We start from the raw sequence: 15,597 nt of genomic DNA, 5'->3' as shown, positions 1-15,597 counted from the left end.
AATATTTTTGAATAATCGAGTGTTCTATGATTGAATGAATGAATGAAAGTCACTCAGTCACGTCCGACTCTTTGCAACGCCATGGACTATACAGTCCATGGAATTCTCCAGGCCGAAAGACTGGAGTGGGTTGCCATGCCCTCCTCCAAGGGATCTTCCCAACTCAGGGATTGAACCCAGATCTCCCACATTGCAGGCAGATTCTTTACCAGCTGAGCCACTAGAGGAAGAAGAATACTGGAGTGGGTAGCCTATCCCTTCTCCAGCAGATCTTTCCGACCCAGGAATCGATCTGGGGTCTCTTGCATTTCAAGAGGATTCTTTACCAGCTGAGCTATCATTGGATCCATCTTTTCTGTGCTAAAACACACATTTTAATGCATTCTGAACAATTATCGCCGCCTTTTAAAAACATACTTGTGGGCTTCCTTGGTGGCTCAGTGGTAACAAGTCCACCTGCCCATGCAGGAGACATGGGTTCAATCCCTGGTCCGAGAAGTTCCCACCTGCCACAGAGCAGCTACGTCTGTGTGCCAGAGCCCGGGGAACCGCAGCTCCTGAGACCACGAGCCCCCCAGTCAGAGCAGCCACTGCAGTGAGAAGCTCAGGCACCACAACTAGAGAGTAGCCCTCATTCTCCATCACCAAAGACAAGCCCACATAGCAACACAGACCCACACAGCCAGAAATAAACAAAGTCATTCAAATAAACAAAAATGCACTTGGGACTTCCCTGGGGGTCCAGGGGCTAAGACTGCCCTCCCAACGCAGGGGTCCGGGTTCCATCCTGGGTCAGAGAACGAGATCCCACGTGCCATAACTAAAGACTCTGCGTGCCACAACTGGGACCCAGCACAGCCAAATAAACAAATAAAATATTAGAAAAATAAAAACATACTATACCAACCGGAATTCAATTAGACGGTAATGGCTTAGGGCATTATATACTATGATATGAAGAAATAACACACTTTCCCCATTTCCTACTTGCCCTCCTTCCACACACAAATTATCAATATATACACAAGCACACACGGACAGACATAAAATCTGCCAAGGAAACCGTAAGTTACATTTCCAGGATGGCGGTGCAAAGCCGCAGTTCCAAGCATTACTGATTTGCAACGGAAGGCTGGTCTCACTCTTGCCCTTCCCTGTCTCTACCACAACCCCACATGGCCTCCAATGCACAGAAGAGAATGGCGCCCGGTGGCATCAAAGACCACACTGCCAGGCTACAGAGGCGGGCTCAGTGCTTTGGCGCGCTCTCTGCTCACTCTCCATCATCCACCTGCTTCTTCTGTACAAAGGACACAGTGCTAACAGTCGCAGGCACTGGTTTAAGTCCACCTGTCCTCAACATGGTTCTCTAATGCCCTTTCCTTTTTGCTTCTCCCTACTCTGCTTTCTGTTATATTCTTCTCCTGGACGCCATCCTGAAAACCTCACTTTCTCTAGGTACTTCTAAGCAAGAAGACCCCTTTTTCTTCTTTAGGCTGCCCATTATTCCACAGTCATCATGTATAATACTTCATCTCTTCTAGGTCACATATTTCATTTAAAGGTATTTAAGAGGCTATTCGAAGATGACAACTACTAAGCTGACCTAGGTCTTTCAGCTTTAGCCAGAAAATTAGAAATTATGCCACAAAATAAGAAATCATGCTTCACGGCTGTCCTTTTTTTTCAATCTATGCATAATAATCACCATATTGATTCTTCGACCTGCCTAAACTAACTTTTTCTCATTCACCACAGAGTTACTGTGCTAAACACTAAGTTAGGTGCTGGGGACACAATGATAAAGTCAAATACTGTGGCCCCTGAATATAAAGCTTCAGCAATGTAATCCGGTTACACAGTTTACCAAACACATTCCAGCTACTGAGGACCCCTGAAGAGTCACATACATCTGTCACATCTAGCTGTCAAATTAAGAGCATTCTTTCAAGTCTTTTCAAGTACTTCTCTACATGACAGACAAAATCCAAACAAAGTTCTTTCAAGAGTATTCAGATGTTCCTTCACCCTTCACTAGGGCACAGCCCTCTTTCAGGAGAGAAATTACATAGGAAGTAGTAAGAAATGAAGAAACCCTTTAGGAAGCAATTCAGGGCATAACAGATACTGTGGTCACATCACCCTTGTGTTCAACGAAATCCTACAGCATTCAAACCACATTCCAAGGACGTCTAACATTTTAAAAGGGCATATCTAATGCAAGTTATAGGAAGAGTTTTAAGAGGAGACCCTCAGCCTTCTATGAAACTGCTATTTCCTATTCCATCCATTAGCCTAGTATACAAAGTAAAAAACAGTTATATCATAAACAAACATTAAAAAGTTTCCACTTTAGATATTTAACTTAGTTTGGGAAAGGATACTTATTCAAAATTTTTCTAGAGTAAGAACCAAGATGTTATAAAACTTTTAAGAGAGAAAACAGTCAAGAATAATTCTTAAACTTGGAGCCATTTTGTAAAATTATAAATTCCTTATCCTGGAGGAATTGATTTCTTTGTGTTGTCTTTATCGCCAATTACAACCCACATACCTGTGTGGCTACGGATGTGAACTCTCAGTGTACCACTGCTGGCAAATTTCTGGCCACAATATGGACAGATTTTCTCCTTTTCTCCTGTATGCGTCTAAACAGAAAGAAATAAAAAGGGTTGAGGATAAATGTAAAGAATTAGGTAAAAATGATTAAGTGCCTCTGACAACAGTAAATCCTTTTTTCCCAGGATTACGTTTCTTTAAAATGATTTAATATCACAATGAGATTTTAAACAATTTATCATGGGTATTCCCACTGGTTCAAAAAAACCTCTTAGAATCATGCATTAGTGTAAATTTGAAAATAATTCTGCAGTTTACATTTTAAGCCTTTCGGAGCCCCCATCTAAAAATGATTAAGTTATACAAAACTAGTATATGCTAGCAAAACCACATAATCTAAATGGGGCTACAGCTGCCCTTGACTGTGCCAAGAAACACTTCCTTAGAAGCATTTTTCCACATTCTTCGTGTGCACTTAATGCTTGAAGACAGAATTAATCTCAATAAAGTACTGTTACTTGCATCATGTTTGTTCGACTGAATTGATTTTACTACAAAGCAAAGAAAAAGAATAAATCTGATTTCATCTTGAAAATAAGCAAGTGTTAAATGAACAGCCAATCTCAAAGATCACTGTTGCCTTAAACATATCTTTTATCTGAGCATAAAACTACCACACAAGAAAAGGTGAATGAGTATCATCAAAAGCCAGTTTTGATAAAATGTGAGAGTTCAAAGAAAGAAAAAAAAGAGTGACCTTTCCCAAAAGAAGATGCAGATGGAATGTTTAAAACTTGTCTCACGATCTCATCAGGTGACCAGTGTTTCTACCAATATCAAAATAAGTCATTTCAATAAATGAGGGGTCAGAGCTACTCTTCAAGTTTCATTGTTTTTTTCAAACTTAGGAGAAGGGAAAAGAAGGGAGGAGAAGGCAATCACTTCAGATACCTATACATTCTCTCAAATCATTTTTAGATTTTTTTATTTCAGTGATAACCCAAATGTTAATAAAAGCATATCGTGGATCATCTGGGTTACCATCACAATTACAAAACAGAACTTCCAGGACCTGTGTCTGGAAGCATTTGCTTTTATGCAAATTATTAGAAGTATCATTATTTGAATTGCCATTGAGGTTGCGAAGAGTCAGACGTGACTTAGCAACTAAACAGTAACAACAAGAAAATGTAAAAAGAACAGGAAAAGTTTTTTAAAATGATGTGTTCCCAGAAGGGAAAGACAGGCTGGCTGGAATACAGAAAAAGGGATGGAGCATTTATGTCATAACTTGATAAACCTGAAGAATCACAAACCTAGCCAAACATTCTCATCTTCCATATTAAAATGACTATTGTTGCTATTGTTGAGTTACTAAGTTGTATCCAACTCTTTTGTGAAACCATGGACTGTAGCCTGCCAGACTTCTACTTCCATGGAATTTTCCAGGCAAGAATACTGGAGTGGGGTGCCATTTCCTCCTCCAGGGGATCTTCCAGACCCAGGGATCAAACCTGCATCTCCTGCATTGGCAGGTGGATTCTTTACCACTGAGCCACCAGGGAAGCCCCAAATTGATTGTTAATCTTAATATAATCAGTTTCATAAACTTATTGGTTGATATTTACTTTATAAATTCTCATTTTTGAATTATGATCTGTATTTGGATATAATATTTGTAATTTGTAAAAGAGTTATAAATGAAATATCTTCATCAACTTCAGTGTCCTTTAGGTTTTCTCCATTGAAAAAGATTTGTATTATTCGCAAGTTTGAGGAATACAGTCTAATCGACAGCCATAATAGCCAATAATACTGTCTACAACAGAGGGCTCCTTGATTCTGCATTTGGCAGGCACTTAACTTTCCATTTTCCCTACAAGTTCTTGTACAAAACAGGTATACATTCTTTACACCTCAGTGAGAACTGTTACTCCCATGGTCCGCATTATGGTTCAGTTTAAAGAAATGGTATAACATTTTAACATATAACAGACCTGTGTTCTTCTTAGTCCCTGACAGAAGGGGCAAAATATGGCCATTCTTTCTGATTAATGTAACACTGTTTAGAAATTTTATACAGCTATAAAATGTAGTTATTTCAACACGGGATTATTCCAAACAGGCAACTACCAAGTAATTTGTAATATCTTTATAAAATCCACAGGATCTCTCTTGCTGTTACATAAGTATTTCATTGTTTCCTTACTTATAACTCAGTTACGTGTACTTCACTGGTATAAGTTTCAAATTAAAGGCCATTAAGGCAATAGTAATGAAAAGAATTAAAATGTTCCTTTCAGCTTAATTCAAAAATATGTATTATTAGGTGCAGAATTTGATTGGATGGTATTAAAAGATACTGAAAGTATAACACTAAAAATCTTAAATATGGATAAGAAAGCATGGAAACAAATCTATATGAGAACAATATTTGGGTAAATACAGGAGTCGAAAATGAACAATGCACTAGTAAATACATTCTATGACAATCTGTTATTGCAGACAAACAAACTATATCTTTCTTGAAAACTCACTACATTTTCTCATTGATTAAAACACAACAAAAGGTTAATAAATTTATGAAAAAGTAATCCAATCAATGGAAGTTAAAACATTATTCTTTTCAGAGTTTTGAAAAGAGAAGACTATCATTATTACTGAGCATTAAAGATGCAATAAAAGAAAGTTACTCAGTTCAGTCCTTTTGAAACAGCTGTATTAAGGATAGGTACCAAAATAAGCATTATAATGACAGAAGTCACTTCAAAACTTCATTCAGCAGGGCACACTGAGCAACAGAAAGCCAGCACACGTCACAGTCATTTCTAAAGTCAACACTAAGACCTTCAGCTTCATTAACCATAGTATGAATTTTGCTATTTTAAAAATACACTTAAAATGCATTTAATCAACAAGTAGAGTTGATCTGCTGGAGGTAATTAGGATAACACAACTATAAAAATCTCCAAATCACCATCAGTATGAACATCATTTTATTAGCATTGAACAAATACTTATCACGTCCCTGTTCTGTACCAGGAACTTCCCTAGGTCCTAGCGATGCAAGATGTAGAAGGACCACTCCAATCCCAGAAGAGCTCAGTCTAATAATCTGTCAGTAAGTATCTGAACTAGTAAAGTCCTACTCAATAGCTTTAAAAAAGAAACCTACATTCATCAAAAAATGTATAGAGGTGAATAAACTCTCATTCACTGAGCAGTCTGTGTAACTGTCAGCATAGCTTGGGACTGCACAGCACCATACCTAAATCTAGGTTTGCTTTCAAACATATTCTCTTCTGATGAAATGAAGAAAACAGACACACGCTCAAGAGTTAGTATCAATCATGGGTTCCTTATTTGTCGTTCTGAGTAAATGTGTTGATAGATTAAAATTGATTATCATATAATTAACACATACACCTGTACAGTTAAAATACATAATCCTTTCAAAGCCACAGAAGGTTTCTACTTACTTTCTTATGACTTCTAAGCACTGAAGGTGTAACAAATGCCTTATTACACAGCTCACATCTGTACTTCTTGTGTCTTTCGTGGACCACCTGGACATGAACATTCAAGGTGTCCTTTCTTTTAAAGGTAGCATCACAGTGATGACACTTGAATGTCCTCTCACCTTAGAAATGAAAAATCAAATTACAGAACCAGATGCAACAACAGGGTGCTGTTAACACCCCTTCACGTCTACCGGATTTAGTGTTGTTTTCTCCAAAACCGGAGCTTTACAGCTCTAACAATTCATCGTAATCATAAAAGGTCATTCCTCCAACAACTTTTTCAGTTCCAATATTTGCTATCCCCTGTGTCAATTAGGTGGGGGGCAGGGGGGAATCCTTTAACCTTTAACTGGATTCTCAGTGCCTTTAACTGGAAGATGTAGGGACTAAATCTGCTAATTTTCTAAAGATTGTAAGAACTTCAATGGCAGTATTTCTAGGGAAGGGGCTTGAGTGTGAGGGGCACAGACACTTATGTTCAGCAGTGAGCTGCCTTGCGGGCCCTCCTGAAGTTCCCTCCCATCACCACTCTCCCTCTGGGCGTCAGAGGCAGGGAAGAGCTGGCTCTCGGACAGGAAGCTGGTGTGAAGTCCCCGAAGGAGGAGGTCAGAGTGGGTCCTACACCTCGGGACAGGAGCAGGCTACATCTCCCCTTTCTCCCTCAGCCCACTAACACTGTCCTTGGTTCACTGCGATAAGGCTGGGGAAGGGCTTCCACGTCCAGGTGCTCATCTGGGGGCTACATCTCAGAGAGGCACCTGCATGGAGGCAGGGATACCAGAGAGGCAACCACCTTTTCCTAACCGGAGCCCTGGGTGCCTGGGAGGGTTCTCACCTTCGCATTAAATAGCCTCCCCTTGCAGGCAAGTACTCCCAAAGCTATGTTTAGGGAGATGGCAGGACTTAAACTTTCATATCAAGCTATGTCTAAAGTCCATTTTAAATACATTTTAATTGATCCATGTGCCCAATTAGAAGATAATGATCTCTCCCAAAAAGTCAGAAAACATATGTAACCTGTATAAAGACAGATTAGTGTTTGCATATATTCTCCCTTTTTAGAGACCTATTATAATAGCCCAAATTCACAAATTATATCCATTATAAGACAAAATATGCTGGTAAATTTCTTTACCTAAATATGCTGCTGCTGCTGCTGCTAAGTCGCTTCAGTCATGTCCGACTCTGCGCGATCCCATAGACAGCAGCCCACCAGGCTCCCCCGTCCCTGGGATTCTCCAGGCAAGAATACTGGAGTGGGTTGCCATTTCCTTCTCCAATGCATGAAGATGAAAAGTGAAAGTGAAGTCGCTCAGTCGTGTCCGACTCTGAGCGACCCCATGGAGTGCAGCCTACCAGGCTCCTCCATCCATGGGATTTTCCAGGCAAGAGTACTGGAGTGGGGTGCCATCACCTTCTCCGACCTAAATATGAGATTACCTCAATTTCAACCAAGATCCTTTACCTTCCACTCCATTTTAACTAGCATATATTTAGAAATTTGAAGACCCCATCATCTCTTCACATCAATTTAAGGGAGGACAAAAAGAAAGAAAATAAAAAGGAAAAAGCAAATAACTTTCCCTTCATCTTTTCAAACAGAAGTTTGGCTCTTGAAAGTCTCAAAGCCTTTAAGGAAGCTGTTGAGTTGTTGAATTTGATACCTGAAATAGTCACACCAAACTGTACATGAGCTGTGCAGACTTCGAGAGGTGTGTTTGTATCTTGCCTTTCTGCATTTTTGTTGCAGGGTGTTACTACTGTCATCTCGTTTCTCTTCATTTATTTTTCGTCATTTAAAATTTTATTTGTATAAAATGTATAACCAGTGAGAGTGAAAGGACAACTGACATAAGACTCTAAAAGTTAACGATACCAAATCTATTCAGGCACTGGATAAAAATACTCCAAGATTGCTCTTATGAAAGTATTTCCCTTAAAGCATTAAGTGAATCAAAATATTGGTTCCTGTACAAAAATCTCATCAAGCTATACCAAGGTAGTGCATACCTTTTTGTTTTCATATTTTAATTCCTGATTTTTTAAAGTTTATCAGAACTTTGAAATCCTCATGTGAGATTTTTTCTGATTTTTTTATTTTATCAGATTTCTTTACCTAAAATTTATCAGGAATTTTCCCTATCTTAAAACCAAGAAGCAAGCTAGCAACCTGCCTTTTGGTCTTCAGTGTATTAGGAAATAACAATAATTTCCAAAATAATTATGACAATTTATTCTTCATATTTGGAGCCACAATGCGGATGTAAGTTTCTAAAACAAATCTCATATTTTGAAGTTAAATGGGCTGTACCTTTTATATTGGATAAGACAAGATCTAGTCTTTTGTCCTCTCTATTTTAGCCATTTTTGGTTTTCCCTCTCTTTCAGCTCACTAGCCTTAAAGTGATGTTTACCTTAAAGGACACCTTTGCTCAGCCATTACCCAAGGTGACCTTCCTGGCTAAATGTCTTGATGTGGCTTCATAAAGCCTCTGATTGACGCGTTGACCAGAAGATCAGCATCATGTGAAATACAGAATGCACAAGCACCGTCTACACTCAGTCACTTCATCTCAGTCTCAAGAGGGTGAGAACCAAAAAGCTGACATCAAAAATATCTGCTTCAAGTAAAGGCTTCTTGCTGCTACAAAAAATTTCATCCATCAAAAAAAATTTCCTGAGCATCAGACCAAGATCAGCCATGGAAGTCTTAACAATATAAATGAGATTCCCTTGTCCGAATCCCTATTCTAAAATCCCTTCAGCTCATAACAGGTTTTCTCTTAATCAAATGACAGTGAAATGAGATGGAAATTTCTGCTGTTAATGACAAAATTTATTTCTTAAATGAATAGCTGTTCCTTATAAGGAAAATGGAAAGTGGTGCTGACAACTTCTCCAGAGCTGTAAGGTGACTACAGAACGACATGAAATCACAGCACTGTCTTTTCCACAGGAAAAGATGCAGTCCATCACAACTGTTACCACTCCATAAATATAGAAACTTCAGGATCTTCTTATTTTACATTTTAGATACTTTGACTTGACCAGAGAAAATTTCTTCCAAGATAATATCTTATCTGTACAATAATATGTCAACATTGATTGTTTTGCTTTCCTCAGAAATATTAAAAATTTAATCAGCATTAGAAATTACATGTTAGGGGATGTTCTACTGATTAAACAACTCAAATTAAAAGCAAGACATGTAAGTATTAGTTATGTTATACCATTTTTATTTAACTTTATATATAGCAAAGGAGATACACGTCTCTGGTTACTTTAACATCTGAACACAACTCACTATAAAAGTTCATTTTGCAATTACATTTTCTTTAAAGTGTGGTATTCTAAAATCAGCTCTCAGTATAACTGCTAGACACACTTTCACGGTATATATGTAAATAACGTAATTCTCACTTCCTCTCAAAAAAATGCCCTTGCCAAAAGAAATAAGAAATCAGAGCAGACTAAATGACGCTTGAATGCTACACCTGCTCCCCCAACATGCTGCGCAACCCTGAGTGTATCACTGTGCTTCTCTGAGCCTCAATTTTCTCAACTCCCCTCAAATTAAGAGCTTAAACTAGACATTTACTCTGATTCTTTCCCACTGTAAAAGCCTGTTAACTAATAAAATCATGCCAGGTATCTGCATGTTTTAAAGAGTCCCTTAAGAATTACATTTAAAAGGGAACATAAATTTCTGTTTCACAGCAAATTTCAAAGATATTTTATTGACCATGACATGTTTTTATACACAAGTTTTAAAGAGTGGGAAAAATGATTTAAAATTATATGCTTCATAAAATGATTAATCTCAGCTTGCAAAAATAAAGCAAGAATAGAGGAAGAAAAGGTGAAAGGCAGTAATCCATTTATTTTTTAAGTTCAAAAGCAGATTACATAACTACTTTATAGTTCTGCTTCTGTGATGTCTACATTTTAATAGGTTACAATTCCTTTGGTCTTCATCTGCCAGGATTGTGACTTACTGTTATGTATAAGCAGGTGTCTCTGCAAAGAAAACGGAGTCCGGAAGAGAGCTTTACACTCCTCGCACTGGAATGGCCTCTCCTCCGAGTGGGTCTGCAGAAGGAAGACATCCTGAGTCAGCAGGCTCTAGAATGACCAGTCATTACAGTAACCAGAGTCTGGATTCACGATGGGAACCAGGAGAGAGAGGAAGGCAGACAACATCCTGTTTCTTCTCGGAACATTCTTCCATAAAATCAGAAACTCAAATAGGCTGTGTTCACGGGAGAAAAACAACTGTGTTTTTAACTTCTCATATTAATTAGACACTTGATAACAGTAAAAGAAATTGTTCCTATAATCTCAAAGGCTAATCTAAATACACAATGAGCTTTCTCAAGATCTGCTTTGCAGAGTGAAATGATATGTGATTTCTCTCAAGCCTAAACCTCCTTCACCACTGGACAGACTTTATGCTGGTCCAATATTTTCAACAGAAAGGAAACTGGTGTGAGGGAGGCTGTTTCCATCCTTTCTCTCAACTTCGCTAACTTCAAATAATTTTCAGTCCTAAGAGCTGCTTTTCCCCTGAATTAAATTAGAGCATTTACTCATGTTATAATTAACAGCAGGTAAAATACATTATTTTTATTGAGTCAGATGTTATGCTAAACACTTTACATGAATTTATTTCACTTAAATCTAACAGCAATTTAATAAATAAAATGCTATTATAGATGAGAAAACTAAGGTTCAGAAAGTTTCAGTAATGTGCCAAATGTCAAGCAGCATACATGTGGTAAGCACCATTAATTACATGACAGACAAAAATATATGTGTAAACAACAAACAACAGAAAACTACCTGCTAGGTAAAAAATAAAACAACGGTAAAAACAGCTTATCACCTCCCCTGTTTTCCATTACACATCAGTATTCACCCATTTGTTACAAATTCATGAAGAAAAATACATTCTACCATGGATGATGGCAAGACAACAATGCTCATAAATGCTAATATATATAAAACTGAACTATGTTCTCTTGTTAAAGTAAAGCATACAACTGATGGGCTGTGTCATGATACTTGAGGTATAGAAATAAAGGGAATAATTGAAAGAGAAATCACTTTATTTACAGCATATCTATTTATACATTTTCTGAGTCTAATGGACATTATAATATTAAAGATATTAACATAATGTTAGTGAAAAAGGGACTGTTGTGCTTTGTTGACTATGAAAAATACACATAAAGCATGGAGGAACAAATATTTAAAACTCCGCATAAACTACAGGTGTTCAAATGTACTAGTTATAGAGTTATTTAAATGAGAGGAAGGAATAAATACATCAACAAAATAGAACAAAGAGTTTCACAATACAAGATATAGGAACATTTAGTATAGGAAAATATGACATTTCAAATTTGTGTAAGAATACTGGATTGTTCTGGAGGAGGAAATGGCAAACCATTCCAGTATTCTTGCCTGGAAAACCTCATGTACAGAGGACCCTGGCAGACCACAGTCCACAGGGTTGCAGAGTCAGACATGACTTAGTGACTAAACAACTGGATTGTTCAGTAAATGGTTGTAAGGCAATTGAGACATTCAGAAAAAATTAAGTTGTGCCTCTTCCCCACCTGTTACAAGAGACAAATCCCATTTCAATTCAGATGTTTTCTCAAATCTGAAGAATAAGATACTAGAAGAAAATAGTGAACATTTAGAATTCTTTCTAAGGATGGCAGAAATCCAGGTATTCAGATGAGAGAAAAAATTAAATTTAAAACTGCAAAGCAAAAATATTTGGGACAAAGAAAAATCTGCAACATAACCAAAAGTTTTAAATTGCTAATATAAAGGGTTACAACAAATTAAAAAGAAAACATAAAATCTCCCTCCAAAAGGGCAAAAGGACTCTCCTCCAAATAGCACTCTTCACACGTCTTTCATTATTTATTTTGTGCCAAGTCTATAACATGCACTTTACGTCAGTCTTGTTTTATATTCTGTGATACAGTTGTGCAAAGAAAAGCAAATGTCCCCGCGCTCACTGGGCTCTTATGCTAGCAGAGAGACAACAACTAACAAAAGATGAAATACCAGACACACGCTACAGAGAAAAACAGAGCGTGGCAGGAGGACGGCAGAGGTCTCAGAGAACGGGGAGCTAGTTTAAGCAGTGGCCATGGGGATTCTTGCTGAGAGGATGACATGTCAGCAGTATGGAGGTGGGGGAGCTGGGCCAGGGCTCCGAGGTGCTCCAGACAGGAAACCAACGGAGGGGAGTGTGATGGGAGCTGAGAGGACAACGCACAGAAATGAGGAGATGAGGTCAGACAAATGGGAAAAGGATCCAGAGAGATAAATCATGGAGGATGGTGAGTCCCCTGCAGGAACTGTGTGTTTCACTGAGAGAGACACAAAATGTATATAGTGTATTTTGAGCAGGTAAGAGGTATGATTCACTTGGCATCTAGGATGCTAATAAGGTGGCTGAGCTGAGAAGAGGGTGCAAGGGAGACAAGGAAAAGCAGAGACACCAGAGAAGCAATAGCAATAAAGTAAGCAAGAGATGATTAAGACCTACACCAGGGTGGTAGCCACTAATCTGAAGAAAAGTAGGAGGCTTCTGGATATATTATGAAAGCAAGCAGGCTTTCAGAGGGACTTGGATATGAAACATAAGACACAGAAAGAAAAAAGCAAGCATGTCTCCAAAATTGTGACCTGAGCAGTGGTAGTATGGATCAATCATTAACTAATATATGAAAGAGCAGGAAAGGAACAAGCTTGGGTAAAAGATAAGGGGCTCAATTTTGGACGCCTTCAGATGACTATTAAGAGATGTCAACAGGCAGCTGAATATTTCACATCTGCATCACAATGGGTATAAAACTTGGGGATATCATATTACATACAGTATTAGTATTTCAAGCCATGAATGCAGTTAGAGAATGAAAAATTTAAAACAAAATATGACTTGTGGTCTATCAGACTGGCAAACATGAAGAAAATAGACATTATTTGGTGTTGACTAAAGGGTAAGACCAAGTAATCTCACATCTGGTAGACGGGAATGTAAATTTTATGAGTGTAGTGTGGCTCTATTTACAAAATGATAAATGTGTGTATACCTTTTGACAAATCAATTCCCTTTATAAATATATATATATGACAATTTTTGCACAACTTTTTTAAAAAGGAAAACTCATAAATGTCCATTGATAGACATAAACCTAGTTAACTAAATTCTAGTGACTGTTACATAAATACTTTTTCTTTGATATGGAAAAGCCTCCATAACATATTTTGAGTGCCAAAAGCACAATGCAAAGCATTATCTAATAGAATAATATTGATGGCACATACATACTCACAGAGAACAGGGTCTAGCAAGATGTTTTACAAAACACTTCTGAGGGTTTTCATAGTAAAGTGGACAGTGGTAATTGACAGAATTTTTGCTATCTTCTTCAGAGCTTTCTTTGATGTTCTAATTTTTCTACAATAAGTACATAATGCCAGTATAAAGAGAAGGAAACTTTCATTTTTAAAGCATCCACACTGGAAAGCAGGGTTGCTTTAATCTTCTAAAAATATGTTCCACGCCAACCCTTTCTTTCTCTTTCTCTAAATCAAGGACAAAACAACCTGTGGATATAATTTAGTTGCTTGATGATGAAAGAACTGGGGACAGCGTGATGCCTTGGATCTATGTGAACCAAACCAGAGCCTCTATGGCTAGATACTGGTCTCAAGTCAACAGCATGTTTCAAGTAGTAAGCTGTCAGTGCAGAGCCTGGTGAATAAGCTCTGTTAAAAAGATCCCAGCACCCAACACCACCAAGCTGTGATGGCGTAACTCATGAAAGTCTCAGCACTGTCTCACTTAAGTGAGGCCGTAGTGAATCACTATGCCTGTAAGTTGTTGATAGAAGACGTCTGTCTCCAAGAAACATTTACAATTACCAAATAAAATTATACCTTTTAAAAGGTGTCTTACCCTTCAATTTTTCATCTAACAGAGTGCCAAACTTTCCACCAACTTATTAATCACATTATCCTTGAGTTACAAAATATCCTCCTTTTAAATGCCAGGTCACTGAGAAACCACTATCTGATGATGTAACAAATGAACTACTCCATGAAGTAGTAAGATGAAATTCATCTTTTATGCCCCATGTCTGATTACTGTTGCAGATGTAGAAAGTACATAAGAAAATGTGTTGCACTATTTATAACACTTGATAAAATGTCTCAAAATGCTTCAGAAACTTTATAACATAATTTTATAAAGCAGTTGACAAATTACCACATTTCTAGCCACTCAAACCAAACATTAATTTCATGAGAGCAGATTAACATTTTTATCAGGCCCATTCATACCTTTCATTATAAGTGATATATACTGTTCCAGAATTAACAATGTTACTGGAAATGACGTTTCTTTCAGTCATGTGCAAAGCAAGAAAACTACGACAAATTTGGAGAAAACAACCAGAGATAAAATAAAACTGGAAAAATATTCCAGAGGTATATGTGTTAAAACTATTCTTTAAAAAATCTCATTACTGAAGTCTGCATATTGTAAGTATATTACTGTTCCATTGGGTCACATAACAAACCTAAGGCTACATAAAACCTATGTCATCTGGTCATTTATAAGGTCTGTGGATTAAATTTTTACTGTAAGACTTACAACTGGCTTCCTTAAAAGAACTCCTCCTCACAAAAATGAATAGAACCTAAAGAAATATCAAAGAAATCAGTTTCTTTAAGCTCAGTATAGGAAAAGGTAACTCATTTCACACAGAATAGAAGGACAGCCTCAAAGAGCCAAGCCCAGCCTTTTCATTGCTGGACAGCCACAACTTATTATTACAAAGCCATAAGCCCAAGGCACCAACTACGGAGGTGCCCACAGTCCATGGTACATCCTTCCCTCCGGACGGCAGGGGACTGGCGCCAGGAACCGAGAGGACACCAAAGTCTGAGGATACACAGGTCCCTTAGATAAAATGGCACAGTATTTGCATACAAACTATGCACATCCTCTCATACATTTAAAATCATCTCTAGATTGCTTGTGGGCTTCTCTGGTGCCTCAGCTCGTAAAGAAGCCACCTGTAATGCAGGAGACCTGGGTTCAGTCCCTGGATCAGGAAGATCCACTGAAGAAGGAAACGGCAACCTACTCCAGTATTCTTTTTTTTTTTTTTTTTTCTAATTTTATTTTATTTTTAAACTTTACATAATTGTATTAGTTTTGCCAAATATCAAAATGAATCCGCCACAGGTATACATGTGTTCCCCATCCCGAACCCTCCTCCCTCCTCCCTCCCCATACCATCCCTCTGGGCCGTCCCAGTGCACCAGCCCCAAGCATCCAGCATCATGCATCGAACCTGGACTGGCAACTCGTTTCCTACATGATATTTTACATGTTTCATTGCCATTCTCCCAAATCTTCCCACCCTCTCCCTCTCCCACAGAGTCCATAAGACTGTTCTATACATCAGTGTCTCTTTTGCTGTCT

At 38.0% G+C, this 15,597-nt stretch overlaps 1 protein-coding gene across 11 annotated transcripts in view; it reads right to left on the bottom strand.

Annotated features, from left to right (window-relative positions):
* The window catches only part of PRDM5 (PR/SET domain 5), a 250,511-nt gene that overhangs the window by 93,036 nt on the left and 141,878 nt on the right, over window positions 1-15,597 (bottom strand). For all 11 annotated transcript variants that reach the window (XM_061419279.1, XM_061419285.1, XM_061419280.1 and 8 more), the window contains 3 exons: window positions 10,076-10,169; window positions 6,039-6,199; window positions 2,555-2,648 (listed from right to left, as the gene is read on the bottom strand). In XM_061419279.1, the coding sequence (XP_061275263.1) occupies window positions 2,555-2,648; window positions 6,039-6,199; window positions 10,076-10,169 (349 nt within the window). The remainder of the gene's footprint in view (window positions 1-2,554; window positions 2,649-6,038; window positions 6,200-10,075; window positions 10,170-15,597) is intronic.

This window comes from Bos javanicus, chromosome 6 (assembly GCF_032452875.1).
Source record: "Bos javanicus breed banteng chromosome 6, ARS-OSU_banteng_1.0, whole genome shotgun sequence".
NCBI lineage: Eukaryota > Metazoa > Chordata > Mammalia > Artiodactyla > Bovidae > Bos > Bos javanicus.
The sequence above is the reverse complement of the archived record's forward strand: the minus strand, read 5'-3'. Positions and strand labels throughout refer to the sequence as shown.